The sequence below is a fragment of the Rhinoderma darwinii genome, chromosome 1, assembly GCF_050947455.1.
Source record: "Rhinoderma darwinii isolate aRhiDar2 chromosome 1, aRhiDar2.hap1, whole genome shotgun sequence".
In the NCBI taxonomy this organism is placed as follows: domain Eukaryota; kingdom Metazoa; phylum Chordata; class Amphibia; order Anura; family Rhinodermatidae; genus Rhinoderma; species Rhinoderma darwinii.
Genome location: NC_134687.1, coordinates 593,211,457 through 593,236,289, shown reverse-complemented (window position 1 = coordinate 593,236,289; position 24,833 = coordinate 593,211,457). Strand labels below are relative to the sequence as shown.

At 42.7% G+C, this 24,833-nt stretch overlaps 1 protein-coding gene across 2 annotated transcripts in view; it reads right to left on the bottom strand.

The window, feature by feature from the left end:
• Nucleotides 1-24,833, bottom strand: part of NOL6 (nucleolar protein 6) — a 62,949-nt gene that overhangs the window by 20,384 nt on the left and 17,732 nt on the right. For both annotated transcript variants that reach the window (XM_075840376.1, XM_075840384.1), the window contains exons 13-23: nucleotides 22,053-22,175; nucleotides 20,768-20,916; nucleotides 20,387-20,462; nucleotides 20,124-20,261; nucleotides 16,426-16,543; nucleotides 15,314-15,468; nucleotides 15,025-15,188; nucleotides 13,151-13,303; nucleotides 12,296-12,393; nucleotides 10,785-10,909; nucleotides 8,162-8,251 (exon numbers count right to left, since the gene is read on the bottom strand). In XM_075840376.1, the coding sequence (XP_075696491.1) occupies nucleotides 8,162-8,251; nucleotides 10,785-10,909; nucleotides 12,296-12,393; nucleotides 13,151-13,303; nucleotides 15,025-15,188; nucleotides 15,314-15,468; nucleotides 16,426-16,543; nucleotides 20,124-20,261; nucleotides 20,387-20,462; nucleotides 20,768-20,916; nucleotides 22,053-22,175 (1,389 nt within the window). The remainder of the gene's footprint in view (nucleotides 1-8,161; nucleotides 8,252-10,784; nucleotides 10,910-12,295; nucleotides 12,394-13,150; nucleotides 13,304-15,024; nucleotides 15,189-15,313; nucleotides 15,469-16,425; nucleotides 16,544-20,123; nucleotides 20,262-20,386; nucleotides 20,463-20,767; nucleotides 20,917-22,052; nucleotides 22,176-24,833) is intronic.

The window sequence follows — 24,833 nt, the reverse complement described above, 5'->3', positions numbered from 1 at the left end:
GCGTCCAGACCCTCCCATCCCTTGGCATTGTGGCACAAGCAGTCTGTCAGTATCTAGCCATGAAGCCCACAGTTTGTCAAATCTAGCATAAACTCCCAATTTAAGAAAAACAGTATTTTCATTAACGAGCAACAGGTTCACTTTAGCTATAAACTCTTGATCAGTCGGAGGGGAAGGCTGTATCCAATGTTGCGCAATTAGTTTCCGCGCCACATATAATAATCGCCCCACTGCCAATTTACCATTGGAGTCTAAAGGCAAGCAATCTACAAAGCCCAATAAACAAACCTTTGGGTCTCTAGGCAGAGACACAGAGAAAACCATGCCCACAATTGCAAGGAGATTGGACCAGAACATATCTAGTTGCGGGCAGTCCCACAGCATATGAATGAAATCGGCAGGCTCCAAGCAACATCTCGGGCAAGTAGCATCAAGACGGACCCCAATACGTTTTATATACACAATGTAATATGTAGAGCTATGAGAGCCTGCCACCCTCGCTCAGCGAAACAGCCGCCATTATAGTGGACCTCTGTTCCTCGTCAATCTCCGGTATATCCCTTTCCCATTTATGCATAGCCACAAGGGGGTGTCTCTAAAATTTTGGACAAGAGGAGATGATATACCCATGATATAACTCCTCTTGTATTTCCAGAAGGACCAAGGGTTTGGACTATAACATCCTCTTGTATATGCACCAGTGACTGTGAAAATTGTGTCTGGAACGCATTCCTTAGTTGTAGATACCTGCAGAACCCGCTATGTGAGATATGCAGTTTGTCCTGAAGCTGCTGAAAGTATTTAAGGTCAGACCCACTGACCAGTTGGCAAACCCTCGTAAGCCCTGAAGCCTTCCAATACTCCAAGCTATCTAATGTGATAAACTCAGGGAACGATCTATTGCCCCATAGGGGTGTATATTCCGTGCATCCAGTTACCCCTCTCAATTGTTTGACTTTTCCCCCATGTTTTGTGGACAAGGTCCAACGTGGGAAACACAGAGCGACTGCCAGAGAAACGACCACCCTCAGCCACTAACAGAATCTCACATTTCAGATGATATTGCAATATTAAATCAGAAGCCCCCTCTCCTACGTGCGTACCCCACCCCTTGAGGTGTTGGCACTCAGCAGCCCAAAAATATGTCATGGGGTTTGGGAGGGCAAGGTCTCCTGAATCTTTGGGCCTCTGAAAAATTTCCAACCGCAATCTAGGGTGGTCCTTACGCCAAATAAGATCTTGCAAAAAGGCACTTATCCTGTGGAATAGTGAGCGGGATCCACACTGGTCCATTGTGTAACAAAGTATAGAAGTTGTGGCATCAGTATCATTTTTATCAGGTTCCCACGACCTATGACAGAAAGAGAAAGCTTGCACCACGCACCAATCTTACGCTTAAACTTCTGTAGTAAAAGAGTCAGGTTTAGGTCTTCAAAATCAGACAGCTAACCGGTGACCTCTATACCCAAATAACGCATCTGCTCAACACATTGGACCGAGGTCCCCACACTTACCATAGGCTCAGTTAAGGGATCAAATCGGGAGCAATGCTGACTTATGCCAATTAAGTCCAGAAAGACGTCCGAACTCATCAACCAGAGTCATAGCCACTGCTAGGGAAGGACCGGTATCACCCAAAAACAACACCGCATCATCTGCGTACAAGGCAACTTTATTTTCATAGCTGCCGCTAGGGAAGGACCAGTATCACCCAAAAAGAACAGCGCATCATCTGCGTACAAGGCAATTTTATTTTCATAGCTACCATATGTAAACCCCTTAACTGTTTAGGAAAGCCTAACAGCAGCTAGGGGTTCTATAGCAATGGCAAACAGAAGGGGTGAAAGTGGACACCCCTGCCGTGTACCCCTGTAAAGATGAAATCTCTCCGATAAACTCAGATTCGCTCTAATTCTGGCCTTGGGACTAGAGTATAAGACTTTAACCCAAGAGATGAAAACTGGGCATATCCCCATACTAGCAAGTGTGTGCCATAGATATGGCCATTCAACACTGTCGAATACGTTGGCAGCATCAAGCGAGAGGATGGTCCTATTTCCATCATTATCTGGCGGGATCTGTAAGCTAAGAAACAGGCGTCGAATATTTACAGCCGTTGCTTTTCCGGACATAAAACCGGTTTGGTCAGGGTGAATAATAGAGGTAATGACCTTATTTAATCTATTGGTTAGAGCTTTCGCAAGGATTTTTACATCTGTAGACAATAAGGAGATAGGGCGATATGATTCAGGGAGCAATAATTCTTTACCCTCCTTGGGTAACACTACAATAGTGGCTTCCTGCATGAACGCCGGTAAAAATCTCAACGATAGGGACTCCTGAAGCACCTCTAGGAGTCTAGGGAGCAGTACCTCCACAAATCTTTTCTAAACTTCCATGGGCAAGCAATCAACTCCCGTGGCTTTCTCGTTAGCCATATCTCGCACAACATCCTGTAATTCCCCCAGGCTGAGAGGGGCATCCAACTGAGCCCTAGCATCACGATTCAATTTAGGCAATTGAGCATTACCCAAGAAACTCATGATGTCTGCAGTAGTAGAAGTCACCTTGGAGGAATACAAGGAAGCATAAAAGGACTGCAATATACCCAAAATACCGATGCATCAGAGATCAAGCACTGATGTGTGATTAACCTTGCTGGGTCCTAGAGATCATAGATAACATGTGACCGACCTTTTCCCCTTCCGCATAAAATCTGTTTAGCAAACGGTCTCTTTCTATCCGCCACCTCTAAAAGGTTAGTTCTGAGGCAAGACTGGGATTTTCTCAAGCAGTCGCTAGTTTCTTGTGCCGGGTTAGCAATAAAAGCTACTTCCGCAGCTGTCACGGCCGCGTGCAGTGTGTTGTCTAAAGCCTTAGACTTAGTAAGGTTAATGGATTTTATCATCACCCCTCTCAAATATGCCTTCATAGACTCCCAGACCGAATGCACCAATGCCGATCCCGCATTAAATTCAAAGTAATCCCTTAACAGTTGTGGGACTTGTTCCTTATCATGCATAATGGACAGCCAGAACGGGTTAAGTTTCCACGTCCAAGAGCTGCTACATCCTCCCCGAAGTTCCATAACTACCCTTAAGGGAGAGTGGTCAGACAAGGACCTAGGCATATATTTCACCTCACTTACCCTAGGGTGTAGCGCAGGACTGCAAAGGGCTAGATCTATACAAGATAACGAGGCGTACATTGAGGAGCAACAGGAAAACTGCCTATCCTGAGGATCTTTGTCCCTTCACACATCTATGAGGCCAACTTCTGCAACGAAAGGTGTTCGCTCCGACACTACAGGTTGGTCGGCAATGCGACATCTATCCCAGGTTCAATCGGGAACATTTTTAAAGTCCCCAACCAGAAGACAGGGCATTCCAGGATGCAGGGCCACAAATTCCACTATCTATTTTAATTGGACAGAAGAAAAAGGAGGGGGATATACAATGATACAAGTACAAGGATCTGCTGATGAATTTTACAGAATAGGAAGATATAGCGTCCCGCCCCATCAATGCACTGCGCAAGAATGGTATATCTCTATGCACTAGCATGCAACCTCATTTCTCTCCATATCTCAGTCAGGTTTATACAGTAAGGTCGAGCACCCTTTCCCATCCCCCCCACAACTAAACAGTTCTGCTGCAATCATAACAACAGAAATGTACATTCCCCAAAAATTGGTGTTAAATCGAAGTTTGGAGGGAAACAACATTGAGTAGACCACTTTCAACTCTCTCTGTCGCTTTTTAATATCCAGAAAGCGGGCTCTTCTTTTCTGGACCTCAGCCAAGTAATCCGGAAAGAGAGATTTTACATCCATTAATGCTGAGCTCCGGCATGTCCCGAGTTCTACGTAGCAAAGTGTCCCGATCCTTAAAATGAAGCAATTTGGCCAGAATTGGGCGCAGTGGACGACTAGGCGGCAGCGGTCAGGTAGGAACAAGGTGTGCTCTCTCAATTGCAAATAATGGCGACAATACATCCTTCCCAAATTGTTGTAGGAACCAGCTTCAATAAAATCTGTGGGGTTAGATCCCTTGGCCTTCTCGAGAACCCCAATAATGCGGATGTTATTCATCCACCTTTGTCCACAGAGCTACGGAGTCTTGCACGGCCCTCCGAGATATTTTCTTAACTATAAGCATGTCGTCTTCAAGGGTCGAGGTTCTAGCTTCCACCTCAGTGGTCCTCTAAGAAATCTTGTGAACGTCCTGTCTGAGGAGAGACAGCTCGTCTCATTCCTCCAACCTGCAGTGCCAGGGAGCTGATGGCAGTATTACATTTAGAAATAGCTCTAAGCACATCTCTCAGCGTGGGCTCACCAGCAGCCACCCCAGGGCTCACACGTGTCTCAGATGTTGTCCATTGTGGGGGCAGCGGCGCTATTAAAGCTGTATCAGCTAATTCCTCCTCAAAGGACCATTCCGTTGAATCTGAGCCACAATGTCGGTTACTCTGGGGCCAAACTGACGACCCCTCCTCCGCCATGCTGCCTTTTCTGGCATATTTCCTCAGGCGGTCTGCGACATCCACCCTTCTCTGTGCAGGGGTCCCTGACCTCCGTTCCCGCTCAGCGCCATCTTGGAAGTCGGCAGTACGCCCGGCTTTCATGGGGGTTTTACCTCCCTTCCGCTGCATAGCGATCAGCAAAAGGTAAGCCTAGAATCAGTGTAGGCAGAAGTCCGCTAGATGCAGGAGGGTAACTATTAACGTCAGCAAGTCAGTGCAAACCGGATAAAAGTACGAAGTGGTGGTAGGAGATCGGAAGCGTGCGTCCTACTCCATGCACAGTCGGGTCACGCCCCTCCTCCCGTATATCCGGGGTTTTAACAAGTGAGTTTATACACGCAGTACCTTAAAAGCCTCTATATAACTATGTCCAACAGCCAAACTTCCCCGACACATTCCACACCCAGCTCATAGGCGAGATTTAGACGCCTGCCCCCTGCTGGCATAATACATTGTAATGGCAGTAGGCAGGGCAGCTGTGCATGCACAGTCCCTGAACTTCTGTAATAGTTTGGGACCTGAAGTGGTTAACTAAGTAACCCCCTCCCCCTCCTGTATTCTATTAGTGGCTGTAAACCAGGGAACACAAAGCCTTTACAATGTGCCAGAAAGGAGCACATTTAACAAGGTATATATTGTTCTTACTGAAGTTGTCTTTTACGTCATCTTGATGGGATTGTTTTCCCATTCATGAAGAAGACACGTGTCCTCAACGTGAAGTCTTCACCTGGTGATAAGGACAAGACTTGTTCTTCATATTTTCATGGCTAATTGGAGTTAATGCCATTAGGCAAAAACAGAAGCTTAAGTACAAGCAACACCATGAGATTATCCCGTATGTATAAAAGCTTATTAAAGTGATGGGTGAGGTTTACCATCTTGACCCTCGGTGCCAAGTCACCCTGTCCTTCCATTGATCACCCTCTTAGGAGTCTATATATGGTTTTCACAAGGTCTTCAAATTCCTCCTTCATTCTTAATAGGTCTGGCTTTACTTCAAACCCTGAGCCACTGATAAGACTACTTTTCACTCATCACTGACTAATCGTATAATCCTGGCAGTCAATATATTACTTACCTACACAAATTTTTTAAAAAATAAAAAAATGTGTAATCTTGTCTCGTTGCATCCCCCATCAATCTTCTTTCCTATGGCAGGAAGATACATTTGCATCACAATGTTCTGCAAATCTTCTCCACTGCTGCACCTACTCTCTGGAAAACTCTCTTATTCGGTCACTGCCCCAACTTTCCAATACGTTTTTCCTTTTGTCAAGTTGAAATATTTTAATTATTTTTATATAGGGGAGCTATTTCACAGTGCTGTATTTAGCATAGATCACTCATACACATCAGGCTCTTGATTTGTCCCCTTTAACATAAGCATTGTACCACAGTACCTGAACAGAACATACGTGAACATGCAGAGAACATACTAACCTCAGGTCACCCCAAACTGTGAAATATTGATGACATGAGCTTATTTGCATATTGCTTATGTAGGCTATTTTTTAGCAAAAAAAAAACAGTTGCAAAATTTCAAATAACATTTTTCACCTGTAATATAATATCATAAATCTATCTATTGTGTACACAGTACTTCTGAATAATACATGAAAGTAACTAGATCTCAGATTTATAGATTTCTGTGATGTGAAGTATTTCATCAGCACATCTGTTTCTTCTTAATATTTTATTGAAAGTGTAAGGTTGCTGCGCCCCCTGCTGGTGCAACAAGAAGTTTAAAATGCAGGCAGCACTAAGGAGCCTCACACACAAGCGTATTCGGTCCGTGATATACGGTCTGTACGTCGGCCGCATTTCCCGGAAGCGAACACACTGCAGGGAGCCGGGCTCCTAGCATCATAGTTATGTACCACGCTAGGAGTCCCTGCCTCGCTGCGGGAAACTGTCCCGTACTGTAATCATGTTTTCAATACGGGACAGTAGTTCCACGGAGAGGCAGGGACTTCTAGCGTCGTACATAACTATGATGCTAGGAGCCCGGCTCCCTGCAGTGCGTTTGGTCCGGGAAACGCGGCCGACGTACGGACCGTATATCACGGACCGAACACGCTCGTGTGAATCCGGCCTAAAGGGGTTTTCCAGTGAGAAGAAATTGATGGACTATCTTCAGGATTGGCCATCAATATCTGATCGGTTAGATTCCGACTCTCGGCACCCCCGCCGATTAGCTGTTTTGAAGGGGCCGCGACGCTCATGCCAGTGCTGCTACCCCTTCATTCTTGTCACTGCTCGTACAGAGAACTGCATTCAAAGTTATGGCGGCGGTTCACAGTATTAAAGCCTTCTCCTATTCAAGTGAATGTAATACTGTGAATCGCCGCTACAGGCGCGTTGGCGATTAACAGTGAGCAGTGACAGGAATGTAAGGAAAGCAGCGCTCGCATTGGCCGAGTCGGACCCCCACCAAACAGATATTGATGGCTTATCCTGAGGATAGGCCATTAATTTCTGTGAACTGGAAATATTTTTATCCATCTACAGTAGTGTCTGCTTCTGTGAAAAAACACATTCCAGAAAGCTAACTGGAGGAACAATAGGTTGAAGATTACTCATCTATGGTAAAACTTTCCATATCATCTTATTATATAATCTTAAATGTATTTAACATTAATTTCGTGAGTCACTAGAGGTCAACAGCTCCTGTGTACACATGCCCCCTGCTGGCAATTCAGTGCCCCCAACACAGTCCAATTTTTTTCTCAATTCCCTGAAAATACCAAATCCTTGGGTGACTTACTGCTATTGACATCGTTGTGGGACTATTGAAAGTCAATGCTAAATTAGCAGGAATTCTGAACCACTAGGTGCCGAGTGGTCACAGACCTAGTATTATAGGGGTTCTCCGGGCATTTTATATTGATGGCCTATCAGTAAATTTATAATTAAAAAATGCATAAAATGACCCAAACTCTTACGTCAAGTTGTTACAAAATCTATTCAGCCATTAGATTTGTTTTCTGAGGAAAGCTGAACAAAAACTAATAGGATCACCCAGTTACCACAGGGGTTCTCACCCAGCATTCCTAAATGGTAAAGGTGATGGTGGCCATCTTGGTTGTCACCCAAGTCGCTACCAGTTTTAGGTAAATAAAGTTTAACCACTGTATAATGAAAAGTTCTGCAACTTTCTCATTTACTTTAGATTTCAATTCTTCACTTTTATCAAGATATCTGCTTGCTGTCAGGGAATGTGGACAGTGAATGGGTAAAACTTCTACACATCAGCACAAATCTCTCTCCTGTCCTGATAGTTTGTTACAATGTACTAGTGTACGTAAAAAGGTATTAGTCCAGAGTCCAGGCTGCTTAGCTCACAGAGGATTGTCTAGACTGGATACAACTGTAGCAAACCCTCAGCTGTGAGGAAATATTAGGGCTGGTTGTCTTTTCGGCCCCTAGATGTAAACTAGAATGTTCCCATTCACTGACAGCAAGCAATCTTGATAATGTAGAGGAAGAGAGACACAAAAGTTGCAGAACTTTTCATTGCCCAATAATTAAGATTTATTTACCTAAAACTGGAAAACCCCTTTAAAAGATGGCCGAATACAATTTTTACAAGAGAACTCCCCAGGGACTTATATTCCTGAATACTCTCCGCTCTCTCACTCACCTTAATGTCACTGCTCTCGGATGACTGCATCAGCTGCTTCTCCAGGGTGATCAGAGACTCCGAGGCGAGGATGATGAGACGCTGCAAGATCTGGAGAAAGATGCACACGAGTTATAGACTCCTCCAACCAATGTACAAGAAGTAGATCACACTGCAAACTATATATTCTGACATGTCGTAACAGTGCGATCAGTGCGGGGAACAGCCGCTGAGACCCCACTGGTTGCAAGAATCAACTGGTTCTAATGAAGGAAAGTGACTATCCATGAAATAACTAGAATAACCCCAGAATGGAAAGCAGAACATTTTTAGGATCCTTTTAAAAGAAGCGCATCACAAGAAAACGAAGGGCAGCCAATCAAACCATTAGGACTGTGAACCACGGAACAGGACTGAGACAGAAGTCATAAAGTGGACATTGGTTGGGTTTGTGTTACTGTGTCATCAATGGCTCATGTATTATTGGCCATATTTATTGAGATATTGTGGTAATTAAACCCACACTATGGCCGCCATCACGAGAACTGTAATGTCACCTTATTGAAATGTCAATTTGATTGTCACTCTCCATTCATTTACAGCATTATATGGAAAAAGAGATGCATCTTCCTCCCAGCTGATCAAATGGGGCTTCCAGCAGCGAACTCCCTCACAAATCATTTATTTGCAAGGCAACCAACATTATGAAAAGCCAGAGAAGTACTAACCTTCCCATTTCACCACTGCCCCCTGCTTGTTCATGGTCTGTACATAGCTTACTCTATACATAGTTGAAATCGTGGGAAACATAGACTATTGTACGGTGCTAGGTGTAAGCACTGACATAATAAAGCTACATCTCCCACAATGTGATGCATCCAAACTAGTGACTGATGACAGCCACTGCCATATTGCAGTACTCCCACACATATGAATAGATCAGACAAACTACTTGCATAAATTAGATTATGCCGCACACTGACCAGCCCGGATATGAGGAGTTACGCAGGTAGGGCTGGCATGCCTCGCAGCGATCTCCCCTGCACAGACTTGCTATCCTCACAATGACTCTTGCACGCTAAATTGTTGAAATTTTTAATTCCACCAAGACAGTTGAGTTCACACCTTTAAGAGGAAAGCGTCAACTTGCCGAGACAAATCCGTGCCCCTGACTTAATTTTTTTTCCCAAAGCCTTTAAAATTGATCTCTCATTGCTTTACAATCGTGCCACATTGGCATAGAATGCAGGGACCGAGATCTGGCATGGCTAGGTGTCCTCTTACATCAGGAACGTCTAGAAATTTCACCCTCAAATCACAGACTACCAGCGCCTTTCACCCTAACCCTGGAAGATGGAAGGTCCCCTCCATGGAAACTTCAGTGTCAGATTTATTACCTGAATGACATTCTTAGACTGAAAAATCTATACATCTGTGAATAGTAACCTCCACGGGAGGGTACACCGAGGTGACTAAACACTACCATTATTTTTTACATTTAATTTACAAATAAAATCAACCCATTAAATAACTTTGCGATTGCTTTGCTTAACTTATTTTACATTATATATTTTCTACCACAGTTCTCCTGGTTTCCAGTTAGCTCTCTCGATTTCCCTGCTGCCCTCATTTGATCCTCACTTTAGTGATGATCTTGTACTGATCCTGAGTTACAACTTGTATTATAATCCAGAGCTGCATTAAAAATTCTACTGGAAACAGTCATCAAGCTTGTCAGGAATATCTATATAATGCTGGGGGACAGTTAGTTCTTTATGAATCAGATTACAATACAATGACTGGTTAGAAAAATTGCATAGACTTTCAGGAATGCAAATCACCTGTGCAGCAAGGTCTGTGCAGATACTGAACAAGCAGGTGATGCCTTGAGATCTCAGCTCTGAAGCGTGCAGAATTGTGACTGAAGAATGGGAATTCAATACTTTTTAAGTAGATTAATTCTGTATGTAAACTGTAAAATGGTGTTCAAAGGCGGACATTTTAATAGTCCAGTTCTACACAATACAAACTCAGCTGCGCTGCATTGTGAGTGAAGTAGTGTTTAAAATGTAGTGTTTAACAAATTACCCCATTACAGTTCTTTATAGGATTTCATCTAAATTATTAGTTGATTGATGCCAGAACAACGGTGAATGCAGCTCTGGATTTGACTAGAGTATAAGACTGGATATTGGTTAGATGGATTTATAATAAAACTCAAGCAGGATAAGAAACTAGCTGCTTCTTGGCTCATATCACCACCAAACAACATTTCCAAGCGTTACTTGTTTTTCAAAAACTTGTATAGGGTAGAAACGAGGCTCTGGTCTGACATATCTGACACACAGCATGTCTTCTCAAAGTGGAAAGGAGAGGACAAGCCTCTTCCGAATGGAAGAACATAGACGAGAGGAGCCTCTAGGTGACCAGGTGACAAAGAAAGCAACCCCATTTGGCTGACAATGGTACATGTAAGACAGCTACTTCCTACTTCGGAAAATGAAGGCACAAGACTGGAGCACATACTGCTTAGCTTCCAAGAGTAAAAAACAACATGAGCCAGAAGCATAGGCAAGGCTCTATTTTTGGTGCACTTTAATAATCTACAGACACAACGCAGTGAGAACGATAGCGATTCCCTCACCTGAGCAGTTGGCTCTTCCTTGGTCCATAATGACATTTTCCTGTCCTTTGGAGTAGCGATGAACATTACTGGGAGCTCGGTGCGTGAAGAAGTAAAGTCATTCTGAATCTCCGCGAGGTCAGCGTCTTGGCAAAATAGCAAGAAAAAAAACATTAAAATGAAACCCTGGCGGGCAAAAGCTATAAAAGCCATAAGCTATGCTTAAAGCCTATGTCCCACTTTCTACACGATGTTGAGTCACTTTGTAACTACATTACTTTATTTGTCTTGTACCGATCCAGCCTGAATTACAGCTTGTATTATTTCCCAGAGCTGCTTTCCCAATTCTGCCGGCTTCAGAGCTCAAATCTACGATTATTCCCTGCTTGTTCAGTGTCTGTTCAGAGCCAGCTCTAGAGATTTACATTCTGGGAACTGCAGTCTTTACACCAGGCACTGTACAGTAATCTGATGCATGAAAATAAAGTGCACCCTCCCCTTTTTTTTACCAATGACAATCAGCAGAACAGTAAATGCAGCTCTGAAGTATAATACAGGATCAGTACAATATACGTTTTGGAATGTATTTACTAAATTATTACACTTTTTAATGTCACTCACAAACAATGAAAATACTGTATACTACATAGAGATGTCCCACACTTACAGTTTCAGGAGCCCCTTGTGTCTCTTCTGCCCAAGCATGTGGCTGCTGAATGACAACAGGGATTACGGACACCCAGCATCAGGGTCAGAATTATGTGGCTGACCACTGACACAAGAAACATAACACTTTGTTCCTGGGTCAGGAGCATATGGACAAATTGGACTTTGCACCAGCCTAGTTAATTGTTTTAGCCCCTTGCAGACATTTGACGTAGACTTTTGTCATAGCCGTCAAGAGGAAATATGGTGCGGGGGTCACGCGCTGAGCCCGCCCAATACGAAGCGGCTGTTGGCTGTATGTTAAAAGCGGAAATTAAAATCGAAAAATTACTGTGGCCAGAAGGGCTCTGGACAATACCTACTTGTTAGAAGGAACCTTGACAATAGGCAGATCACAGTGACCCCCTGCTGGGAGATGTAATCTGTGGGGAAACCTAGCAGTAAGTGGTCAATATCCCAGCAGCGCCACCCGGGGGGGAAAATGACGCATTACACAGTGCTCATTCAAACTAATGGACTATCTGTGTAATGCAGGACAAGACAGGTCCTCCTGAGCAAGAGTCGCTCTTTGTAACCGCTCTCCACTCTGGCCAAGACGTGAGGTTCTGGAAAAGAGAACCCCCCTCTATTAACTCAGAATTCTCTAATAGGGTTTATGAAAATGGGTTTTCGATAGGGTATATAGACAATCCTATTAAGGAGCAGCCGTGGATATTTTACATGAATGTGAAGGAAATCTCTAAGGTCCACTATATATTCAGCAAAGAATCTACTAAAGCAGAGCTACACTTTAAATCAGAAATAAAGTGCATGGAAGGAAGATCATACCCAGGGATTATATGTGGTTTATCACATTAAAAACATACCTGTCAGTTCTCCGTTGAGATTCACAACGAGGGGGCTGTTTTTCCAGTCATATGAGGCCATGAGATTGAGGAATCGGAGGAAGCCCACCTGAGGAGAACTATAAGAGAAGGGAAGAGAAATGTAACATACAAGAAGATACCCGGAATTACATCGCCAAGTGATTTCATGAATCATTTTATGCATTAGGCTTAAAGGGGTTGTCTGGTTTAGAAACCCTATTTTCAAATACCCTATTATTTAACTCTTCATTTATAGAGGACTGTCCCCCTTTCAGGACCCTCATCTATTAGAGCAGAGACCAGCTATAAAGAGCGCCCCTCACTCTGCACAGCTCATTCATTTCTGTTCCCCTGTGTTTGTGTCGCAAGAAAATTGCGCATTGCAGGTGGTCCTAGCTGGGGGACACCTGAGATTAGTTTTTTGCTGAGCCCGTCTAACAAACAGAGTTTGGCCAAAGTATTGATGACCAATAAGCAGTCAGACAGCGTAAGCACAGGGGATGGTGGGGCGAGATAAGGGCGTGTGTAAATACTTATATACATACACAGTTAATCTGGCAACTTTACTGTGCTTGCAAATGTTAGCAGAGTCTTACATTACATTCGTCAGGCATATGAGCAGAGCAACGAAACTGACGGACTGCTGGATCCGTTGCATGATGAACACCAAAGGCACCCCGTTGACTTATAGTGGGGTCTGTCGGGGTCCATTATGGTGCCCGTCATTTTACAGGAAAAAGCAGCACTGCTCTCTGCACTATTTCTTTTGTAAAGGAATCTGCAAACGGAGCCTCCTACACAGATGTGAACACTGCCTAACATGTAGTAGTGATCCATCATAGCTGTAGATGATACCTTGGTGCAGTGAATGGCGCAGGATGCAGAAAGAGATAAGCCACAAGGAGATCCACACAATCCTCTGTGATGCATCTGGCAAGAAGCTGAGCACTGATCCAGCGCTTGGCGAGACGTGACGTGCCCCCAAATGCCGGCAGCTGCTGATGGAGACTGAGGAGGCAAATAAGGAGATTAGAGCCCTTTCACAGACCAAGCAAAGTGAGCCCATCTTCATTACCATTATCTAGATTTGCTGTCAATGAAAGTTCTGGTTTGCAACCAGTGGCTGAAAAAACCTGAACACATCTAATACTTCTCACAGCTCAGGGTTTGCTACAATTGTATCCAGTCTAAACAATCCTTCTATCAGCAGCAGCACAAATCTCCGGACGAAGGCATTCCGCCGAAACACGCATCGGGTCTGACGTCTCTGTCTTTGAAAAGAGAACTAAAATGGGTATGTTCCGTTATCCTCTACCTTTTCTATGCAGCCCTGCTTAGGCCTTTTTCTATATGTTCCCGATGATTCTGATGTTCTGATTGTCACTTACATATCATATTTGTATCTTTACATGTTGCTTCATTCTTCATTTAGGGATTTATATGGCCTCATAGATATACTCATTTATGTCATATTCTTATTGTGCTGCATATTTGCATGCCCTTGTTGCATTTTTGCTGCTATACACTTTCTGCATAGACAGACGTCTTTCTCATGCTTTGCATGACTCACCTTTTTAATCATTTTTTTATTCTAAATAAAGTTTGTATTTTTCCGTATACATATTTGTTGTGTTAATTGTACCCCGTATTTTGTAGGCTATATGCAGCACAAATCTCTACTGTGCTTGTGGTTTGCTATAATGTATCAACATAAGTAAAATGTAGCAGCCTGTGTAGAAAGTTTTTAGAACGTATTATTATACAATGAGAAACTCCTTTAAAGAGGCTGTCACCAGATTTTGCAACCCCTATCTGCTATTGCAGCAGATAGGCGCTGCAATGGAGATAAGAGTAACGTTTTTATTTTTAAAAAACGAGCATTTTTGGCCAAGTTATGACCATTTTTGTAGTTATGCAAATGAGGCTTGTAAAAGTCCAAGTGGGCGTGTTTAAAGTAAAAGTACAACTGGGCGTGTATTATGTGCGTACATCGGGGCGTTTTTACTACTTTTACTAGCTGGGCGTTCTGACGAGAAGTATCATCCACTTCTCTTCAGAACGCCCAGCTTCTGGCAGATCACGCTGTGACGTCACTCACAGGTCCTGCATCGTGTCGGACGAGCGAGGACACATCAGCACCAGAGGCTTCAGTTGATTCTGCAGCAGCATCGGCGTTAGCAGGTAAGTCGATGTAGCTACTTACCTGCAAACACTGATGCTGCTGCAGAATCAACTGTAGCCTCTGGTGCCGATGTGTCCTCGCTCGTATGACACGATGCAGGACCTGTGAGTGATGTCACAGCGTGATCTGGCAGAAGCTGGGCGTTCTGAAGCGAAGTGGATGATACTTCTCGTCAAAACGCCCAGCTAGTAAAAGTAGTAAAAACGCCCCGATGTACACACATAATACACGCCCACTTGGACTTTTACTTTTAAACACACCCACTTGGACTTTTGCAAGCCTCATTTGCATAACTACAAAAATGGTCATAACTTGGCCAAAAATGCTCGTTTTTTTAAAATAAAAACGTTACTGTAATCTACATTGCAGCGCCGATCTGGTGCAATAGCAGATAGGGGTTGCAAAATCTGGTGACAGAGCCTCTTTAAGACAGCAGAATAATGCCTTATTTATGGAAAAATCCCAGCAACCAGCAGGTCATTAGGCTCCTGTCTAATCTTTCTCGTGTATTTTAGAGCGGTGCCAGGACCGGTATCCCAATACGTACCCGTGTAGTGTGCTCGTCAGATGTGTCCGGTGAATGGTTTCCAGCTCAAGCTGAAGCGATTCCTCTGTGTCACGTGACTTCAGCATTCCGTCTGGAGTTAGAACCTCCTTCATGACCTGCGGCTCTCTGTGATATGCCACTTCAAGGCGAAAAACAAAGCCATCCTGAACAGAATTAAAAAGGGGCAACAATAAAGCTATAGGACGGTATATACATGGAGGAAGGAATTATTTCGCCGGCTCAGCATGGCAGATGTGGAGGAGAAGTCATCAAAGAGTAAAGGGCTGACCTTGTAGACATCAGTATAGGTGGCGGTGGGTTTGCACAGTAATTCATGCTGGTCATTCAAGAGTTCTGCCAGGCGGATTTGGAAGGCAGCTTTGACCCGCTTAATAGCGTCTTTATCTCGAGGCCATTTTCCACTTCCTTCCACGTGACAAATCACTGCAAAGCAAAGAAAAAAACTGATCATGAATATAATTTTACCATTTAGATTGCCAATGTGTAGTAACTTTGCACAACTTATGTTCAGTTAAATCAGGTCATATACTGCAGTCACGTCTAGAGCTGCATTTACAGTCCTGACAGTTGCTGATTGGATAATGCAAAGTAATCTGCTGTACTGCATTGTGGGGGAAAAAGCATACTTTCTCTGCATCAGACTACTGTACAGAGTCTGTAAACACTAAAACTGCCAAAGAGGATCACCAAATTAGATATAATCTACATATGATGGTGAATAACTGCTTGACGTATGTTGCACTGATCTAACGTTGTGTACTATACACTATTTACATTCAGAGCTGTTTTTATATTCTGCTGCCTGCCACTTAGAATCTGTCAGCACTGACAGACAAACCTCAAGACAAGACTTCATAATACATTGCACTCTGGCACTTGGCATTTAAAGTGGTTGTTCAGTTCCAAAAAAATTGATGGCCTACGCTCAGGAAAGGCCATCAATATTTAATCGGTAGGGGTCCGGCTCCCCACACCCCCGCCGATCAGCTGTTTTGAAAGGGCCGCAGAGCTCGTACGAGCGCTGCTTCCCCTTCATTTCCTTTACTGTTCGCACTGTGAATCGCCAACACACTTGTAGCGGAGGTTCACAATATTACAGCCGTCTCCCATTGAATTGAATGAAAAAAGGCTGTAATACTGTGAACCGCCTCAACAAGTGTGTCGGCGATTCACAGTGTGAGCAGTAAAGGAAATGAAGGGGAAAAAGCGCTCGTACGAGTGATGCGGCCCCTTCAAAAACAACTGATCGGCGGGGGTGTGGGGAGTTGGACCCCAATCGAACAGATATTGATGGTCTATCCTGAGGATAGGCTATCCATTTTTTTGAGATTGCACAGTCCCTTTAGGAAGATGTAGTGCTTTCCACAGTAGACTGCTTACCTTTTATAGGAGAGACATATGCTGGACTAGGTTTATCCAGCAAGGGGACAAGACACTTATTGTCAGACACTTTTTTACAAAAAGACCAGTCTGGCTTCACCAGGATAGGAGGAAACACCTAGAAGACAAGGAAAAGCTAAACATAAATATTACGCAGCCATTATGGAACATCCATGTGAATCATCACAAATTACAATATGTAGGTCTCATTTGTGTGCAAAATTGTATCAATTCCAAGACTCAAAGAATGTTTCCAATTAAAATTAAATAAATACCTGGTAATAAAAGCAAAATAATAACTTTATAGAAACTTCGAGCTGTCATTCAGGATTCTAGGAAAGCTAGGTGAACACTTTGTGTGAGCTGTAATGGTGGCTATATTGATTAACCCCTTAATACCAAAAGTATTTTAAACCTTAATGACCAAGCAATTTTTTACGTTTTTCCATTATCTCATTCAGAGAGCTATTACTTTTTTAGTTTTCAGTCGACATAACTGTATAAAGACATGTTTTTTTGCGGGACAAGTTGTATTAATTATTAGCACCATTTTGGGGTACTTATAATTTATTGATTAACTTTTATTAACTTTTTTGTTGGGGTAATAGAAAAAAAAAACCAGACATTTCACCACTTTTTTTGTCTGAAATTTACGCCATTTACCGTGTGGTATAAATAACATAATAACTTTATTCAGCGGGTCATTACAATTGTGGCGATACCAAATTTATATGGTGTTTTTTTATGTTTTACTACGTTTACACAGTAAAAACATTTTTTTTCTTAATTAATTTGCTTTTGTGTCGCCATATTTTAAGTCATAACTTTTTTATTTTTCTGCCGATGCAGCTGTATGAGGGCTTTTTGTTTATGCGGGACGACTTGTAGTTTTTATTGGTACCATTTTGGAGTACATGCGACTTTTTGATCACTTTCTATCAAATTTTTTTGAAGGCAGGATGTACAGAAAAAAGCAATTCTCGTATTTATTTTTTTATGGCGTTCACCGTGCGGGTTATCATTTTATAGTTGCGGTCGTCACGGACGTAGCGATACCAAATATGTGTAACTTTACACTTTTTTTCATAATAAATTATATTGTTAGGGGAAAAATTGGGTTTTTAATTTTTTTTTTACTTGGGACTTAAATTTATTTATTACAAAATTTATTAATCTTTTTTGAAACTTTTTTTTAGTCCCACTAGGGTACTTTACTGTGCGATCCTTTGATCGCTTTTATAATACACTGCAATACGTCTGTATTGCAGTGTATTATGCCTGTCAGTGTAAAACGGACAGGCATCTGTTAGGCCATGCCTCTGGCATGGCCTAACAAGCATTTACTAAAGGAAGACCTGGGGGCCTTTGATAGGTGTCCAGGCTGCCATAGAAACCATTCGCACCCCGCGATTGCATCACGGGATGCCGGTGGGAGAGAGAGGGAGCCCCCTTCCTCTAAAACCACTCTGATGCAGTGCTCGCTATTGAGCGCCGAATCTGAGGGGTTAAACATGATCGTAGACCACTGCTAGTTGTCTCCGAACGATGCCCTGGACGACCGATGTAGAAACTATACGCCGGTCGTTAAGGGGTTAATCACGGTTTTAAAGAGATTCCTGGCTTTAAAACAATACTCTGATCGCAGATCTAGCCCATTTCTGCAGCTCTAACCTTAACCCATGCTACTAAAGGATCTAGCAGAGACTAGCAATCTAGGTATTGTTTTAAAGCTAAGAATCTAGCTGCCATCTATCCTGAGTTACAGCAGCTTGAAGTGAGAGCTGCATATACTTACTTCAGCCTGTGTGGAGGAGAAGAGGGAGGGCCAGCGGGGGGAGACGTGAAGGCAGCAAGCAGGGAGAGGAGGAAAAGTTGTGATCTTCCTCCTGTCCTTGCATGGCAGCATAAACCCTAGGCGTCATCTGCAATTACCCCCACCACCTTTTTCATTTAGAGAGCATACTTGCTCTCTGTCACATATGGGGGGGGGTCTTTTTTATTTCAGAAAACGAGTGAGAAGATGAGCAGTAGCTCATCTAATCACCTCACTGCACTCAATTAGTCCTTTTATTGACTCCACGACTCGGACGTTCACCGGCGTCTAGATCATGGCGTCAAATAAGTCGCACCAAGTACTCGCACCACACACAAACCTCAAATACAGTTTTTACATTTTACACTGTCTCAATAATGTCCATACCTGATCTTTAGCATAAAATCCACTGACCGCTTCTCTAGCAATATTCATTACACGCTACAGTCATAGTGATAACGATTTTAACTAAGGAAACTTTTAACACGTTACTTTGTCAATTTGTGTTTTTTGCTGCGATTCTGCAGAACAAAACATGGCAAAAAACACAAATTGAATGTATGGAGCGGTTTTGGCACAATTTATTTTTAAAATCGTGGCAATAAAAGCACTTTGTCCATGACGTGTGAACACAGCTTTAGCGTTTGTATAGGGGGATGAAAAATGATATATCCAATACAAAAATTGGTGCATATCTGCGGTTTTGGCGTTTTTTAACACACGCACCTTTGAATGTAGACATGTGGGGTATGTATGAACTCCTCACATCTTACAGTTTTTTGCAGAGTACATTTTGTTTGCATAAAAGGTCTGCTTGAGTATGCATTGTAGTTGCAACTTTGTTGCAATTTTTGCTCATAATTACTCTTTGATGCAAAGTTGTGAAGGTGTCTATGTGTATAAATTATTATGTTGTATTTTTATACACGGGCATGCTGTGCAATAGATTTTGGTAGTATAGTAGCTGTTTGGAGTAAACATTTTTAACACATTTGTTGATGACGGCTAAATATCGCAAAGCCTCTGTTACAGCGTTTTTGAGAGCACAAGCTCTTGTTGATGTAGCGGTTTGTGGTATATGTATATATATATATATATATATATATATATATATATATATATATATATATATATTCTTTGCACACCCTGATCTATTATTTGTACATTGTTTTTATGTGTAGACCTCTGATCTTATGTGTGTTTTAGGTGCAAAAGTATGTTTTATTGCATTTTTTAAAACTTTCATTTCTATTTGTCACATTGTTATGTAAAAGTGGACATGGCGGCCAAAATTTACACCAGAACCACTGTAATTAACAGGTTGTCTGCTTTCAGGAAATATATAGGCACTGTATAGTGGTAATCACTGTATTTTATATGTTGTTACGGTTTTAAAATTTCCAGCTTTAAACAAGATTTTTGATCTCTTCAATTCTGTGCTTCCAAATATGTGAATGTAAACCTAGACATAAGTGTATGTATGAACTCTGCACATATTGAACTTTCTGTTTTTAGGATGTGTGGTGCATCTTATTTTTTTGCTTGGGTCACACTTTTAGCTTCAAATATCAGTTTTTATGAAAAATTACCCTTTGACACAAAATTGCATGACGGAGCTTGAGTGTATAAAGTGCTGAGTGGCATTTTGTCAACGTGCCAGGTGTCTGCTTTAGGAAAATATATAAGTATGGGGGTTCAATATGATTTTTTTAATTTTGGTTTTATTTGCACATTTAAAAAGTGCAAAAATTATTCTAGCTACCACAGGTGCAAATTGTCCAAAAGCCCATGGCAGCTAAAGGGTTAGATAATTTCTGTTATATTACATTGATGTTATCAGTACAGAGGGGTTACCTGAGCATGGCAGCACATGGTTAGAACTTACATCTGTGTAGCGCAGTGCCGGGTGAGTTCCCTGGACTGCGGTGACCGTGAGCGGCAAATCATCCAGGTTCCACAGCTTCCTGCTAAGGTCATCATAAGACTGGATGACACTGACCATCCGCTCCTCTCCTGTACCAGCCTGAAACGCGTAAGACAACAACTAGTGAGACTCTAAGAAAGATACCTGAGCCTTAATGCCTTAGCAACGGTAAAGCTACATCTGCGTGGATTAGATGAAGACATAGACAAGACATGAGTGGTCACCTTCTTTCCCTTCGCGAGTACACAATCCAGAAGGTTGCCGGCATAGTTGATGTCAGGTTCAGGAAGATCGGCATGTCTAAGAAAGAGGTTAAAAAAAATGTATTTATATTTAAATGAACCTATTTTAAACTGTGAGCCATGGTCAGGAGCAAATTACTGGGAACCCCAAACATTAGCGTGTCGTCCTACTGCGTGGCACATTCCTGGGGGCCCCAAGCGGAGAAGGTGTATAATTCTTCTGGAATCCTAAAATTTAGGTTGAACAGCTTTCTTTTGAGACCCCAGACATTTCACGTGTGGTTTCCATATCTGAACGCTTAGAGCCATATTCTTTTATAGGTTTGCACCTGTTCTATAGAGAAATGGAATTGCAGCACTCACAGGTGGAGAAGGTGTTTTATGATGAATTCAGGAATGCGGCGTTTCTCTTCCAGGCTACTCGCTGCCCACACCACAGCCTCACATATAGACGCATCCTGAAACCGCCGCAGTTCAGCCTTTTCTCCCCAGTAGCTTTTGAAATCTGTAGCCTGATAACAATAGAAGCAGAGAGAAGGTTGAACGTGGGCTGTGAATGATCTATTCAAAAGTTAATTCGCTGATTAGTGCTTTCGAATTTAAGAATTACTTCCAGTGAGAAATAAAACATTTCAGATCCAGTACTTTGTGCTGCAGACCTCGTCTCCTTAATTCGCTAACAGAAGTTGTTATCATTGACTGTCATGTTACACATACAGTGCAGCTGCAGCCCGGTCACCAGTCACTGCTTCTACAAGCCTGCTAGCTCACATTGCACTTGTCCCCTCTCCTCATCTTCTCTCTACTCTCTAATACACTCCTGCACACTGCCAAGGCTGCTGTAACCAAAGGACAGCTAGTCATTCTCTATTGGAGTAAGATATTCACATTTATACCATCTCTGCTCTCTACTTCTATGTTACTCTCTCTCACTGTCAATCTATCCCACTATCTCTTTCGTTCTCTTTTAATTGATGTGTTCCTACAGCTGGCATCAGCAGGGAGAAAGTAAAGGGCTGCAATAGTTCAAGTCTATTCCTACTCTGACCAATATTAAACTAAATGGAGTGCGCCGCCTGCAAGTGAATGAGGCAAATAAACAGCAAAAGAAATTTGTACTTATTGAGATACATATTCTAAGTGGATTACTGGAGGTACGCTTTAAATATATATATTGTATAACACTAATTATGTAATAGGGGGTTAGAGGGACAGTGAAATAAGCCCACAGCATAATTTTATAGGTTAAATCAAACAAATAATGTAAGGCCTGATTCACATCTGCGTTGGAAGCTCCGTCTGGGAGCCTAAATCCCGGAAGCAATAGCACAGCATGTAATAAAAGCATCATAATATGGAATTGCTATTTAAAGCACCGTAGCAACACTTTCTAAAAACGAAGCAAATGCAGCGATCAGCTGATCACCGCGGGTCTGGCGTCTGAAATCCCCAGTATAGAAGTTGCAGCCAGCCTTACATTGCCCCTATGGATCATAAAGGAAGGGGTACCAAGCTGGTTACCCCATTCTAATATGTCCATATGCTCTATTAGGGCAACCCCTGATAGCACAGCCCCTTTAAGGGATTCTCTGATTATTTTCTACAAAAATAGTGATATATGCAACAGGACTATTACTATTCCACCCACCTCTGGGCTATCTGCTGCCGGTCCCTTTACCAGGACGCTGGAAAAGAAATCTGCAGTGAGCATCAGTCCCACGGTCAGGGAGCCAATGTCCTTGTGCTTTGCTGGTTCCTCCTTTATGTCCCACTGCAAAGAAGGGGAGAAAAACAAAACAAAAAAAGGTTACTGTAAGGGTCAGTTCACATGGCGGATGTACATAAAGTTTAAGGTTACATTGAACTCATAACTATGAATCCGCTGTATACTTTATTTGACTCGATTAGCCAAATGGCACAATATTTATTTATTTGTGCCATTTGGGCTAATAGTACAGCGGACCTGTCCTCCACAAAATGCTGAAATTACATAGGGCAGCATAGAATGACGAATAGGGCAGCATAGTATGATGAATAGGGCAGCATAGTATGACGAATAGGGCAGCATAGTATGACGAATAGGGCAGCATAGTATGATGAATAGGGCAGCATAGTATGATGAATAGGGCAGCATAGAATGATGAATAGGGCAGCATAGTATGATGAATAGGGCAGCATAGTATGATGAATAGGGCAGCATAGTATGATGAATAGGGCAGCATAGTATGATGAATAGGGCAGCATAGTATGATGAATAGGGCAGCATAGTATGATGAATAGGGCAGCATAGTATGATGAATAGGGCAGCATAGTATGATGAATAGGGCAGCATAGTATGACGAATAGGGCAGCATAGTATGACGAATAGGGCAGCATAGTATGATGAATAGGGCAGCATAGTATGATGAATAGGGCAGCATAGTATGATGAATAGGGCAGCATAGTATGATGAATAGGGCAGCATAGTATGATGAATAGGGCAGCATAGTATGATGAATAGGGCAGCATAGTATGATGAATAGGGCAGCATAGTATGATGAATAGGGCAGCATAGTATGACGAATAGGGCAGCATAGTATGACGAATAGGGCAGCATAGTATGATGAATAGGGCAGCATAGAATGATGAATAGGGCAGCATAGTATGATGAATAGGGCAGCATAGTATGATGAATAGGGCAGCATAGTATGATGAATAGGGCAGCATAGTATGATGAATAGGGCAGCATAGTATGATGAATAGGGCAGCATAGTATGATGAATAGGGCAGCATAGTATGATGAATAGGGCAGCATAGTATGATGAATAGGGCAGCATAGTATGATGATATGATGAGATTCGTTTTAAGCTGTATTTACTTAGAAACTGAAAATATCATTAACCCCTTTCCGTCGTAAACAACTTTCGGATTTTAATTTTTGTTTTTTCCTCCCCACTTTCCAAAAGCCATAACTTTTTTTCTTTTTCCGTCGATATAGTCCTATGAGGGCCTGATTTATGCGGGACGAGTTGTAGTTTTTCGTAGAAAATAAAAAATACTTTATTATTAAATTGTTATTAAAAACAATGTTGGATGTAATTTACGTTGCGCCAAAGTCCCCTAGATTGGCACAATATGACAAATTATGTCTAAATTAAATTGCTCCAATTCTATAGTAGTATATTGATATAGACGACTGACCTCTCAGTGTTGGTGAGAAAACAGTCAATTGCAAGCAAAAAATTATTATTAACGTTCCTCCAACGGGCTGTAGATAAAGCCCAGCGATGGGGAAACCCCTACATCAATCTTGCTGCAATGGGTTCAATGTACATGCATATAACTGCATAGATTGCATGCACAAATATCCTGTGTGAGCAGACACGACACAGCAGAGTCGAAACCGCAGCGTGCCAGCAACTACACAGGAGTAGGAAAGGAACAAGCCACAACAAGTGACAGCACTGTTGAATTGCCTAGATAGTGACCTGTGAATGATGTATCAGCAAATACTCTGCCCTGTCAGGCAGTCAATGACTTGCGAATCACAGCTTGTGTGTTATCATGTATGTGTATCTCAGCATAGCAGAGTTGAAACTGCTATGCTGTGACAGCTCTGCAAGGGGGAGTAACAGATCGGCCGTGCTCCCGGACGGGCGGCCACACAGGCAGTGTGCCTGAACAACGAGCTCCAGTGCCTTGCAGGGGTGAGTACTCTGCCTGTCAGGCAGTTAGTATACTGAAGCACAGTTTCTTTATTATTTATTATGTAAGTTGAGCTGCCAGGTCATTCACACACCCTGGAAGAAGCCGGAAGTACCGGCGAAACGCGCGTCGGATGTTCTTTTAATACCACTGTCAATGTTGGATGCTTAATATTGCTCCGTACTGCCTACTAGCAGTTCTATTCACCATCTACCCTGCAGAATATCTGCTTTAGTTAGGGACAATGGCCTGCCGAGGCTGCACGCTGGGCAGCTGACTTAGTTTGCTCTGCACAGGGGAACGGAGCCGAGCTGTGTGTGAGTAAAGTCCGTACACAGACAGCTGATAGCGGCTCTCCTTCCCCCAGCCCTCACCACGTGTGTGTGAATGACCTGGCAGCTCAACTTACATAATAAATAATAAAGAAACTGTGCTTCAGTATACTAACTGCCTGACAGGCAGAGTACTCACCCCTGCAAGGCACTGGAGCTCGTTGTTCAGGCACACTGCCTGTGTGGCCGCCCGTCCGGGAGCACGGCCGATCTGTTACTCCCCCTTGCAGAGCTGTCACAGCATAGCAGTTTCAACTCTGCTATGCTGAGATACACATACATGATAACACACAAGCTGTGATTCGCAAGTCATTGACTGCCTGACAGGGCAGAGTATTTGCTGATACATCATTCACAGGTCACTATCTAGGCAATTCAACAGTGCTGTCACTTGTTGTGGCTTGTTCCTTTCC